General features: G+C 40.1%; 1 protein-coding gene across 5 annotated transcripts in view; it reads left to right on the top strand.

Annotated features, from left to right (window-relative positions):
* Positions 1-10,934: 10,934 nt before the first annotated feature.
* Positions 10,935-13,874, top strand: part of SLC35F2 (solute carrier family 35 member F2) — a 50,252-nt gene continuing 47,312 nt past the window's right edge. For all 5 annotated transcript variants that reach the window (XM_067750922.1, XM_067750921.1, XM_067750917.1 and 2 more), the window contains exon 1: positions 10,935-11,233. In XM_067750922.1, coding sequence (XP_067607023.1) covers positions 10,950-11,233 — 284 coding nt within the window. In that variant the 5' untranslated portion in view covers positions 10,935-10,949. The remainder of the gene's footprint in view (positions 11,234-13,874) is intronic.

Raw genomic sequence — 13,874 nt, 5'->3', positions numbered from 1 at the left:
CCAAGAAGAAGATATAACAATTATAAATATATATGTACCCAACAGAGAAGCACCTCGATACATAAGGCAACTACTAAAAAAAAAAAAAAAAAAAAAAAAAAGATTTCCTCACGGAAATGTCAAGTAAGCAGTTAGATATATGAATCTGGAGCTCTGGGGACACCAGTATTGGAGTTAAAAATTTGGGAGTTGTCAGCCTACGGATGGTATTTAAAACCATGTAACTAAACAATAAGGTATAGTTATGGTTAATTACATACTTTAAATTTCTTCAGATGATTTTTTGGTTCCCTTATTTAAAAAAAATTTTTTTTTGTTCAACCCCACGTCTGTTTCCTTTTCACCGATGCTTAACTAATTATTTCAGAGGTTGGACTATCTCAGGAAAAAAGATTCAGACAATAGTAGTGGCAATAGTATATATTTAGTAGACCCTACAAACAAGATCTTTTACTTAAAAATTTTTTTTTTAATATTTTGGCCTTGCTGTGCGGCCTGTGGGATCTTAGTTCCCTGACCAGGGATCGAACCTGGGCCCCCTGCATTGGAAGCATGGAATTTTAACCACTGGACCACCAGTGAAGTCCCAAGATCTTTTAAAATAAGGGTTTTCTCCCAGCTTTACAGAGATATAATTAACAAAGAAGTTTGTATGAGTAAAGCATACAATGCGATGATTTGATATATGTATATATTCTGAAACGACTGCCACATTAAGGTTAGTTAACACATCCATCACCTCACATAGTTACCATTTTTTGTGTGTGGTGAGAACATTTAAGATCTACTCTCTTAGCAGATTTTAAGTTTACAATAAAGTATTGGTAACTTGTCACCTTGCTGTACATTATATCCCCAGAACTTATTCATCTTATAACTGAAAGTTTGTACTCTTTGACCAACATCTCCCCATTTCCCCCAGCACCTGGTAACAACCATTCTACTCTGTTTCTATGAGTTAGTTCAACTTTTTTAGATTCCACATAGTGGAATTATTTTAAGACCATGCAAAGTTTGTCTTTCTCTGTCTGACTTACTTCAGTTATCATAATGCCCTTGAATTTCATTCATGTTGTTGCAAATGGCAGTATTTCTTTTTATGGCTGAATAATATTCCATTGTATTAAAATAAGGCTTTTAAAATATGGGCTTTGAGATGAACTTAAATACAGATTACACTTGGAAAGTTCCCATTTACTTTTCATAAAAATGACTTCAGGAATTAGGGGGATCAAGATGGCATAGTAGGAGGTCATGGAGCTCACCTCCCCCCTACAAACACAGCAAAAATACATCTACATGTGTAACAATTCTCATGGAAAACTAACTGGAAAAACTGACAGAACTCCTATACAACAAAAGCTGCAGGAAAGATTGCCACATAATTGGATAGGATGAAAAAAAGGCATCAGGTTGGACCTGAGCCCCTGGGAGGGATCTGTAAGGAAGAGAAGGTCCACACAGGGGGACCCTCATTCTGGGAAGTGAGCAGGTCAACCCACAATCTGAGCATCCCAGTCCTAGGGTCTTGCCTGCAAGGCCTCTTGCCTGCTGGGAAATCTGCTGAGACAGACAGAAGGGCTGGAGAAGCCTGGTTTTTATTTGTGAGGAGTGCACACATGCTGGCTTGTTAACAATCAGGGCAGAAAGAGCATTGCACTGGCAGCTGCTGCTTCGCTGCACTTATCAATTCCAAGGCACAACACTCTGGCCCTGCTCACTCCACACCACAGCCTGGCAAAAGATCTGGGCAAAGATTTTGTCTAGCTATGTGGAGACATATTAGGGCACCTGAGGTGTGATCCAGGTGAACCTTGGAGCCCATTGTCAGCATGTGCACAAGGTGGGGAGGGGCTGCCCTGAACATCTTCAGTGTATGCACAGGGCAGTACCACAAGAGGGCACAGTGGCTAAGCTCTGCATCTTGGGCAGACAAGCCATGGGCAGGAGTACTCAATGGTTTGTTTTCCAGTGAGGGCACTTAGGCCCTGCCCACTCCATACCACAGCTTACAATAGATCTGGAGCAGACAAGTCCTGGGAGAAGTCTGCCGCAGAGGCAGCCCAGATCTCGGGGCAGCAGAGCCACCTTAATTCCTGCAGTCACAATGCCCTGACCCCCTGTGCCCTGTGTAGTCACAATGCTACTCCAAACCACAGCCTTGCACTAGATCTGGGATGAACACAAGAGAAAAAGAGATGCAACATTGGGCTGCTTCTGAGTGGAACCACAGATGCTACACAGGTGGCACATAGGTCCTCTGTGATCATATGGGCTTCACTTCCTTCAGCAATCACATCCTTTGTGGCAGGCCTTGCACTCAAGGACAATGGAGCCTGATAGAACCTGAGCCTCAGGGCTTCTACTCCAAAAACTGGGGAGCAGAACTTGCCCCTGACAGGGCTGTGATAGCAACAGAGCACAGAGGAAGCCCTGCCTCATTCCTGCACAAGGTTTAAATCCCCTAACACCAACCACACCCATTCTGCACGGCATCCATAACAAAACCAGCCCTCACACAAAAAATACTGGACACACACAGTCTACATAGGGATGGCCCCACATAAAAACACCCCTTCAAGACCAGAGTAGATAACTGGTTCTCTTAAATTCAGAGACAGAAAAAGTTAAGTAAAATGAAAAGGCAGAGGAACTACTCCCAATTAAAAGAATAAGAGAAATCTCCTGAAAAAACAATGAATGAAACAGACCTCACCAGTCTACTAGACCCTGAGTTCAAAAATGAGGTAATAAAAATTCTAAATGAATTTAAAAGATTTTCAATGGAAATGCAGATCACTTTAACAAGGAATTAGAAACCAAAAAAATGAACCAATCAAAAACAGACAATTCAATTGTCATGATAAAAACCAATAGAGAAGCAATAAGTAGCAGACTAAATGACACTGGAGAACTAACAAGTGATCTGGAAGACAGAATAATGGAAATCACCCAATCCAAACAGTACACAGAAAGACAAATTAAAAAAAAAAAAAAGAAGAAAGTAACATACAAGATCTATGGGATAATATAAAGCATTCCAACCTACGCATAATAGGGGTTTCAGAAGGAAAAGAGAGAGAGAAGGGGATTGAAAATGTATTTGAAGAAATTATAGCTGAAAACTTCCCAAACTTAAAGAAGAAGGAAACAGATATCTAGGTATAGGAAGCACAGAGGGCCCCAAAACAGATGTACCTAAACAGACTCACACTAAGACATATCATGATTAAAATGTCAAAAGTTAAAGATAGAGAGGATTATAAAGGCAGCAAGAGAAAAACAAAGAGTCAGTTAAAAGGGAATCCCCATAAGGCTATCAGCTGATTCCTCTGCAGGAACTTTATAGGCCAGGAGGGAGTGGCATTATATATTTAAAGTCCTGAAAGAGAAAAACCTGCAACCTACGGTACTCTACCCAGCAAGATTATCATTTAGAATAGAAGGAGAAAGAAATAATTTCTCAGAGAAGCAAAAACTAAAAGAATTCAGCAATACTTAACCTACCCCAAAAGAAATATTGAAGGGTCTTCTCTAAATAGAAAAGAAGCAAGAGTCTACGGGAAAGGGGAAATCACAATAGGAAAGGCAAACATATAAAAGGTTGAAAATCACTTAAATAAGCCAGAACATAGATTAAAAAACAACTTTAAAAATTGTAAAATGACTTTTAACTACAATTAATAGTAAAAACATAAGCATGAAGGTTTAAAATAGGACATCAAAGTCACAAAATGTGGGAGAAAGGAGGATAAAAATGTAGATCATTTAGACTGTGTTTTAACTTGAATGACTATCAGTTTAAAGAAAATAGATATAGTTATGGGTCAACATACTTGAACTCCATGGTAAGCACAAATAGAAAACATACAATACATTCACAAAAAACAAAAAGGAAAGAACTCAAGCATACTACAAAAGAAAATCATCAAACCACAAAAGGAAAAACAACAAGGAGAACAACAAAAGAGAACTACAAAGACAACTGGAAAACAAGGATTAAAATGGCAATAAGTACATACCTATCAATAATTACTTTAAATGTCAATGGACTAAATGCTCCAATCAAAAGACACAGAGTGGCAGATTAGATAATAAAACAAGAAACTATGATATGCTGACTACAAGAGACTCACTTCAGGGTGAAAGACACAAACTAAAAGTAAGGGGATGGAAAAAGATATTTCATGCAAATGGAAATGGCAAGAGAGTGAGGGTAGCAATAAACATATCAGACAAAATAGACTTTAAAACCAAGGCCATAAAAAAGACAAAGAAGAGCATTATCTAACGATAAAGAGATCAATACAAGAAGAGGATATTACACTCATTAACATATATGCACCCAATATAGGAGCACCTAACTATACAAAGCAAATACTAACAGACATACAGGAAGAAATTGACCATAATACAATAATAGTAAGAGACATTAACACCTTACTGACATCAATGGAGAGATCATAAGGCAACAGAGATCCTAAATGGCACAATTGACCAGTTGGACTTAATTTATATCTACAAGATCCTACATCCAAAAAAAAACAAAAACAAAAACGAAAACAAAACCAAAATACAGATTCTTTTCAAGTATGCATGGAACCTTCTCTAGGATAGAGCACATACTAGGTCACAAAACAAATCTCAACAAATTTAAAAGGATAGAAATTATTTCAAGCATTTTCTCTGAACATAACTGTATGAAACTAGAAATTAACACAGAAAGAAAACTGGGAATAGAATAAACACATGGATAGTGAACAACATGCTACTACAAATGGGTCAATGATGAAATCAAAGAAGAAATCAGAAAATACCTTGAGACAAATGAAAATGAAAACACAACCTTATAAAATTTATGGGAGGCAACAAAAGCAATTCTAAGAGAGAAGTTCATAGTGATACAGGCCTTCCTGAAGAAACAAGGAAAATCTCAAATAAACAACCTAACTTACCACCTAAAAGAATTAGAAAAAGAAAAAACAAAACCCAAAAGCCCATAGTCATCAGAAAGAAGGAAATAATAAAGATCAGAGAGAAAATAAATAAAATAGAAATTAAAAAGCAATAGAAAATATCAGTAAAAACAAGAACTGGTTATTTGAAAAGGTAAATGAAATCAACAAACCTCTAGCTAAGCTCACCAAGAAGAAAAGAGAGATGACCCCCCAAAAAAATAAAAACAAAATAAGAAATGAAAGAGGAGAAATAATAACTGATGCCACAGAAATACAAAAAATAATGAGGGAATACTATGAACAGTTATATGCCAACAAATAGGACTACCTACAAGAAATAGACAAATTTCTAGAAACATACGGCCTGCCAAAATTGAGTCAAGAAGAAACAGATAGTTTGAACAGACTGATCACTAGCAGTGAAATAGAGTCTGTAATAAAAAACTCCCTGCAAACAAAAGCCCAGGACGGGACAGCTTCACTGGGGAATTGTACCAAACGTAAAAAGAAAAACTTATACCTATCCTTCTTCAACAATTCCAAAAAATGGAAGAGGAGGGAACACTCCCAAATTCATTCTGTGAAACCACTATCACCTTGATACCAAAACCACACAAAGACACTACAAAAAAATATAAATTACAGGTCAATATCCTTGATGAATACAGAATCCTTAACAAAATAGTAGCAAATCAAATCCAACAATACTTAAAAAGATCATACACCATGATCAATTTGGATTCACTCCAGGGATGCAAGAATGGTTTGGCATAAGCAAATCAATCAATGTGATACACCACATTAGCAAAAGGAAAGACATAAACCACAAGATTATCTCAATAGATGCAAAAAAAAAAAAAAGCATTGGACAAAATTCAACATCCATTTATGATAAAAACTCTCACCAAAATGGGCATAGAGGGAACGTATCTCAACATAATAAAAGCCATTTATGGCAAACGCACAGCCAACATAATCCTCAATGGTGAAAAGCTGAAAGCCTTCCTGCTAAATTCAGGAACAAGACAAGGATGCCCAACTAACTATCTCTATTCAACATAGTATTAGAAGTCCTAGCCACAGCAGCCAGACAAGAAAAACAAATAAATAGTATACAGATTGGAAGGGAAGAGGTATAAATGTCACTATTTGAAGATGACATGATACTTCATATAGAGAACCCTAAAGTCTCCACACAAAAACTGTTAGAACTAATAAATAAATTCAGCAAGATAGTGGGATACTAGATTAATATACAGAACTCTGCTGCAATTCTTTACAACTAATAACAAAATATCAGAAAGAGAAAGTAAAAGAAAATAATCCTTTTTAGAATTGTGTCCAAAAACAAAAACAAAACAAAACAAAACCAAGGAATAAACTTAACCAAGGAGATGAAAGACCTATACACTGAAAACTATAAAACATTGATCATGGAAATTGAAGATGATTCAGAGGAATGGAAAGATATCCCATGTTCTTGGATTGGAAGAATTTACATTGTTAAAATGGCTATACTACTCAAAGCAATCTGCATATTTAATGCAATCCCTATCAAAATACCCAGGACAATTTTCACAGAACTGGAACAAATAATCCTAAAATTTATATGGAATCACAAAAGGGCCAGAATTGCCAAAGCAATCCTGAGGAAAAACAACAAAGTTGGAGGCATAACAGGTTCAGACTTCAGACTATATTACAAAGCTCCAGTAATCAAAACAGCATGATGTTGGGACTTCTCTGGTGGCACAGTGGTTAAGAATCCACCTGCTAATGCAGGGGACATGGGTTCAAGCCCTGGTCCAGGAAGGTTCCACATGCCATAGAGCAACTGAGCCCGCATGCCACAACTACTGGAGCCAGTGTGCCTAGAGCTGTGCTCTGCAACAAGAGAAGCCACTACAATGAGAAGTCTGCACACCTTAATGAAGAGTAGCCCCCGCTCACATCAACTAGAGAAAGCCCACGCACAGCAATGAAGACCCAACACAGGCAAAAAAATAAATATATAAATAAATTAATTAATTTTTTAAAAAAACAGCACGGTATTGGCACAAAAATAGACATATAGATCAATAGAACAGAATATAGAGCCCAGAAATAAACCCAGGCATCTGTGGTCAATTAATCTATGACAAAGGAGGCAAGAATATACAATAGAAAAAAGATAGCCTCTCCAACAAGTGGTGTTGGGAAAGCTGGACAGCTACATGTAAATCAATGAAATTAGAACTCTCCCTCACACCATATACAAAAATAAACTCAAAATGGTTTAAAGACTTAAATATAAGACATGACACCATAAAACTTCTGGAAGAGAACATAGGCAAAACTTTCTCTGACATAATTGTAGCAATATTTTCTTAGATCAGTCTCCTAAGGCAAAACAAATAAAAGCAAAAATAAATGGGACCTAATCAAACTTAAAAGCTTTTCATAGCAAAGGAAATCAACAAGACAAAACAACCTACAGAATGGGAGAAAATATTTGCAAATGATGCGAATGATAAGGGGTTAATATCCAAAAATATGCAACAGCTCATACATAACTCAATATCAAAAAACCCCAAACAACCCAATTAAAAAATGAGCAGGAGACCTAAATAGAAAAATTTCCAAAGACATACAGATGGCCAACAGGGACATGAAAAGATGCTCATTGTCACTAATTATTAGAGAAATGCAAATCAAAACCACAATGAGGTATCACCTCACACTGGTTAGAATGTCTATCATCACTAAGTCTACAAATAATAAATGCTGGAGAAGATTTGGAGAAAAGGGAATACTCCTACACTGTTGGTGGGAGTGTAAATTGGTGCAGCCACTATGGAAAACAATATGGAGTGTCCTTAAAAAACTAAAAATAGAGCTACCATATGATCCAGCAATTCCACTCCTGGGTATATATCTGGAAAAAATGAAAAGTCTAACTCAAAAAGATACATGCACCCCAATGTTCATAGCAGCACTATTTACAATAGCCAAGACATGGAAACAACCCAAGTGCCCATCAACAGTTGATTACTTTAAGAAGATGTGGTACACACACACACACACACACACACACACACACACACACACACTGGAATATTACTCAGCTGTAAAAAAGAATGAAATATTGCCATGTGCAGCAACATGGATGGATGGACTGATATACTCAGTGAAGTAAGCCAAACAGAGAAATACAAATACTACAAGATAACAGTTATATGTGGAATCTAAAAAATAATACAAATGAATCTAGGGAATTCCCTGGCGGTCCAGTGGTTAGGACTCCATGCTCCCACTGCAGGGGGCACAGGTTTGATCCCTAGTTGGGGAACTAAGATCCTGCAAGCCTCGTGGTGCAGCCAAAAAAGAAAAAAAAAAAAAAAAAGAATCTGTATACAAAACAGAAACAGACTCATAGACATAGAAAACAAACTTATGGTTACCAAAGGGGAGACGGAGGGAGAGAAAGACAAATGAGGAGTACAGGATTAACAGATACAAACTACTATACCTAAAATAGATAAGCATCAAGGATTTATTGTAGAGCACAGGGAACGATATTTGATATCTTGTTATAACCTGTATTGGAATATAATCTGAAAAAATATATAACCGAGTTGCTTTGCTGTACACCTGAAACTAACACAATATTGTAAATCCACTATATTTCAAATTTTTATAAATGACTTCAGTTTATCTTAAACGTTGGTTCCAGTTTAAGGGAGTCTTAAATATTGATATCTGCTTTAGAATTTTTCTTCTTTTTGATCCTTTTCAATAAAAATGTTGAAGTTCATTACTATTATGGTATTTTTAGTATTCAAATATGCCTCTCAGGGACTTCCCTGGTGGTCCAGTGGCTAAGGATCTGCCTTCCAACGCAGGGATGCCGGTTCGATCCCTGGTTGGGGAACTAAGATCCCACATGCCACAGGGCAACCAATCCCGTGCACTGTAGAGCCCCCGCACCACAAGTAGAGAGAAGCCCGCACACTGCAACAAAAAGCCCATGCGCCACAACAAAAGATCCCGCATGGAATCTCTCCTGGTGGCGCAGTGGTTAAGAGTTCGCCTGCCAATGCTTTTTGAGAAGCATTTTCTGTTTAGAAAATACATATAACTTTGCGCATAACTTTAGAATCCACATTAGTGGTCGACTACGTTTCCTGGCCCCATTTTCCTGTGGGGGTAATATGTTGAGCCAAACATGACTTACTGAAAAATATCTAAATTGAATACTTTTCAAATTGCAAAAGTAGTATATGCCCATAGTAAAAACACAAAACAAAGATGTATAAAACAATTCTCCCTTATTCCCCTCCTCAACTCCCCCCCATTCCCACCACCCTCACAACTTAAACCTGTATCAATATCCTGGTGTGGGGCTTCCCTGGTGGCGCAGCGGTTGAGAGTCCGCCTGCCGATGCAGGGGACACGGGTTTGTGCCCCGCTCCGGGAAGATCCTACATGCCGCGGAGCGGCTGGGCCCGTGAGCCATGGCCACTGAGCCTGCGCATCCGGAGCCTGTGCTCCGCAACGGGAGAGGCCACAACAGTGAGAGGTCCGTGTACCGCAAAAAAAAAAAAAAAAAAAAAAAAAAAAGCCTGGTGTGTATTCTTTCACACCCTTCTTTTGCTCATATAAACACAATTGAGCATAAAGATATGCATATAGATGTATATGTTTATATAAAGATATTAAGTTACTTGGTGTTTTTTACTAAAAAGGAATCATATTATACAATTATTCTGCAACTCTGCAACTTACTTTTTTCACTTGACAGTACCTCATGACCACTTACAAGTTAGTGTATATACTACATCTGCAATTGTTTCTTATGGTTGTTGCAACAAGTCACCACCAATTTAGTAGCTTAAAACAACACAAGTCTATTCTCCTACAGTTCTGGAAGCCAGAAGTCCGAAATCAGTTTTACTGGGCTACAGTTAAGGCTTAAGTCGGCAGGGCTACTTCCTTCTCAAGGCTCTAAACTTCTACTGGCTGACTTTATTCCTTGGCTTGTGGAGACCCCTCCATCTTCAAAGCTATCCCTCCAAGCTCTGCTTCCATTATCGTATCACCTTCTCTCTTCTTAAACAATTAAAAAAAAAATCATTTCATTTAAATTTTGGAGTTTCTGTAGTTGCTAAACTTGGGGTTCCTAAAGCTACATTTCATTTTTCAAAATCTATTTTCTTTCTTAGAATCTTCTCACAGCCTGCTCCCCACTCCTGCCGCCCGGACCTTGCCCGGGAAGGAGGTGGTCAGGAAAAAAACGGTCTCAACACCTTTCCTTTTGTCTTCCTGATCTCCTTTCCGGAAGTAGCAGTCTACCAGACCCACCAACGTCCTTTTTGTCAGTGAGTCAGGAACTTTTGGACCCCAGTTCCTAGTCCCTCCTTGGCCCGCAGAAGCATCGGAAGGCGTGACCCAGGCCCAGGACACCCTAGCTGAGCGCCAGGGGTTGACACTCTTCTCTAGCACCTCAGAGACAATTCTGAATATTGAAAGACAAACCAAACACACCCGTAAGGAAGGAGACACACCACAAGGACCAAGAAGACATGTTTCCGGCATCCCTTTACGGATAGGAAACATAGGATTTTACCTATGTTTTGCGAAAACAAGAAACACAGAACTAAGGCGTCTTCAGTTCTATTAGATGGGAAATATCTTTTATAAGTTAGTCAGAGGGAGGGAGACTAGGTCAAGAGAGGGGTCAGCCAGACCTTCCCAGTTAGCAAAGGTCAGGCAGTAGCTAAATCACTGCTTCTTAAGTTAGTACACGCTGGCATAACCTCGATTCACCTCATTTGCTGATTTTAAATAAGGGACCATAAGAACTTGAAATGCATATTGGGTGTCAACCAACAGTGAAGCTCGACTGCCAAGGTGGAAAAAAAAAAGCGCCCTTTCTCCTCCTGCTCCTGGCCCCCCGAGGTGCCAGGTTGCAATCTGCAAATGTATTGTCTGGCCCTAGGGGCTTGACAGTTAATGATTTGCCGCAGAAGGAGCCCGCCGGCCGCGGTGCGAGAAGGACGCGAGCGAACCCGGCAGCGCGGACTCACTGGCCGAGCCGAGCCGCCACCGGCAGCACAGGCACCGCCTCCCGTCTTCCGGGACCCGGCACGTCTAGGGGTTCCGGGCGCCGGAGACCGCGGGGCTCCCATGGAGGCCACCTCGCCGGCGGGATCCGCCCGCCCGCAGCCGCACGCGCAGGGAGCAGCGGGCGAGTCCGCCAGCCTGCTGCTCTGGATCAAGGGCAAACTCTTCACCTGGTGAGTGGAGGCCGCGCACGGCGACCGGCTGGGCGGCCGGCGCTGCTGGGAGCTCCCGGGTTCGCAAGTGGCGGCGGCAAGCACTGGGGTGCTGGTTCAGGCGGCTGAACATGTGCTGCAGGGATGTAGCTGTTTACTGGCTTTATGAAGCTCTTGGCGTCCCTCCCTTGACTCCCTCTTAGAAATCGTGGGGATGTATTTCAGAGGATTTGAGGGGAAATTCACTGTCTTGGCATTGTTAGGTCAATCCCCAGTGGCCTCCCAGCGGGGAGGGGACGAAGTCCCCAGGGATGCTGTGAAGGAGGGGTGCCCAGTCTCGGGCTTGGTAGGTGGGTGAGCTCCTCTTCCTGCCGCCGGTGCCCACATTCTCTGCTGCGGAGCCCGGCAGAGTGGGCGGGTGATCCCTCACTAACAGTTGAGTTCACCCAAGTGAGAAGTCTGTGTTGAGTTTTGTGGTGCCGCCCCGAGGAAATCCAGAGCCTGCCTCTTTCCCGGGCTGAGCGAGGCGACGTAGCCACCTTCGGGTCTGAGGTCCAGGGAAGCCTGCTTCTCTTGTCACTGTGTTACGTGGAAAATAGAGAGAAATGTGCTCAAGGGATCGGCAGAGACTCTGGGACAGGGAAAGCATTTCTGTGGTTACTGGACGACTCGCATCCTGGAAATACAGATAACTCAGGATCTAAATAATGAAAGCGAACGTTCACTGAGCATTCACTATGTCACGTACTGTGCTTAGCGATTTATATGGATACTATCATTTAATCCATACCATTTTATGAGATGGCACTGTTGTTATCCCTGCTTTGCTGATGGAGAAACAAAGAAGGCTAAGCAATTTCCCCAAGGCCATGCGATGACCTGTAAGGGGTGGCGCCTGCCAGCCCCAGTCTAAACTGGGCTTAACTACTCCTGGACGCTGGCACCCTTTTTTTTTTTTTTTTTTAAGGTTAACAAAGTGAATTTTCCTTTAAAGGTTGTGAAAACTGTCTTAAAAAGTCATACTATATTCAAAACTAGATCAATAATGGTGTATGTATTTTTTCATGTAAATAAGTTTTAAATAGCTGTGTGTGTTTAAAGGGCCAAAAATCACCTTGTATTATCCAGCTATATACAGTATGTCTGATAAATTTAGCCATAAGTTCTCAGCTGGGAGGCAGTGTAGTGTAGTGTCTAAGGGTACAGATTCTGGACTCAAATCCTGTTTTTGTGCCACTTACCAGCTAGGTGACCTTGGGCAAGTCACTTAACTTCTCTGTGCCCCACTTTTCTTACTTGTAGAATGGGGATAATAACAGTACCTACCTTGTTGGGTTATTGTGGAGATTAAGTGGCTGATTACGCAGGAGTGGCAGACAGCCTTGTTCATGGTACTATGCATGGGTTAGTTTACACCCACCATCAGCCCTCCATTCCTGGGTGATAGGAAGATGTGGTGTTGCTTCAGGAGATGAGAAGCAACCCTGATGAGGAGACAGACAATATGGTGGATTAGTTGAGCAAGACATAACAAGGATTAGCAATAATTGTTTTTTTCCTAATGCTCTAATATTTTCAAAATCTGGTATGTTTTACCAGGAACATCTGATAGCTTCCTAGATAGAAGATTTCTTCTGTCTCTGAACAGACTTTCTTTGTGCCTCCCTTATGGATTTTTACTTTCTTCCCTGTGTGATAGCTATTTATGTGTATCTTGCATTCCTGATGGACGAAGTCCTTAACAGCAGAAATCAAGTCTTTTAAATTTTTGTATTTCCCACAACCCCATAAATGAATGAATGAGGGATGACTAAGGTTCTTGAGGCTTCCTTTCCATTCTGCCATACTCTCTACAGTCTTCCCTTTATTGATCTTTATTCTGAGGGTCTTGGGCTGGAGCTTTTTTTTTTTTTTGGTTGGCTGAGCTCTTTTGTTCATTAAGATTTTCAGTCCTACCTCTGGCAACCATCCAAACATGAATTCTTGTTTGCAGTTTCTCCTTGTCTAACCCAGCAATCAGAAAAATGCAGTTTACCTGATATCCAGGACTTCTTATATTCAGTATTTTAAACTCTCAGTATTAAAACTCATCCCCTAAATTTGAGTTTAGCTCCATGAATCCCTAACCGTTATGGGATGGAGAGAGGTTGGTAAGTAGATGTGTTATCACTATATGGATAGGATATAAAGGAATAGTTTGTGACCACACAACTGGTTTCTACTCGTTTTACCAAAAGGGGGCAATAATACCTCTTTTGGCAACTGGGTACTAAATAACAGAGGAAAAGTTTAGGACCTTGAGCTGGTTCTGTTTTCATTATGAGAGGGATATATTCTAGGTAACACCAACTCCTGATATGCCTGCCTCAGTAGTAGACAGATAACTTTTTCTCTATGATTAAGAATATCAGGTCACTCGTTCAATAAAAATTTATTGAGGACCCACTACATGCCAGGCATTCATGATAATGAGCACTCTATGTTTCCAAGTAGATTCTGCTTGTAATTTCAGCTTTTGTCACTTATTGCTATCAACTCAAATGACAAATACTACGATAGGAGGATATGGATTTCCAGGAATACCTGAGGATATTTATTTAATCGTATGGATACTATCTAGCAGATTATATCCTAATGTATACTCTAATTCAAATATGAAAAA

The sequence above is a fragment of the Pseudorca crassidens genome, chromosome 9 (assembly GCF_039906515.1).
Source record: "Pseudorca crassidens isolate mPseCra1 chromosome 9, mPseCra1.hap1, whole genome shotgun sequence".
Classification (NCBI taxonomy): Eukaryota; Metazoa; Chordata; class Mammalia; order Artiodactyla; family Delphinidae; genus Pseudorca; species Pseudorca crassidens.
The sequence above is the reverse complement of the archived record's forward strand: the minus strand, read 5'-3'. Positions and strand labels throughout refer to the sequence as shown.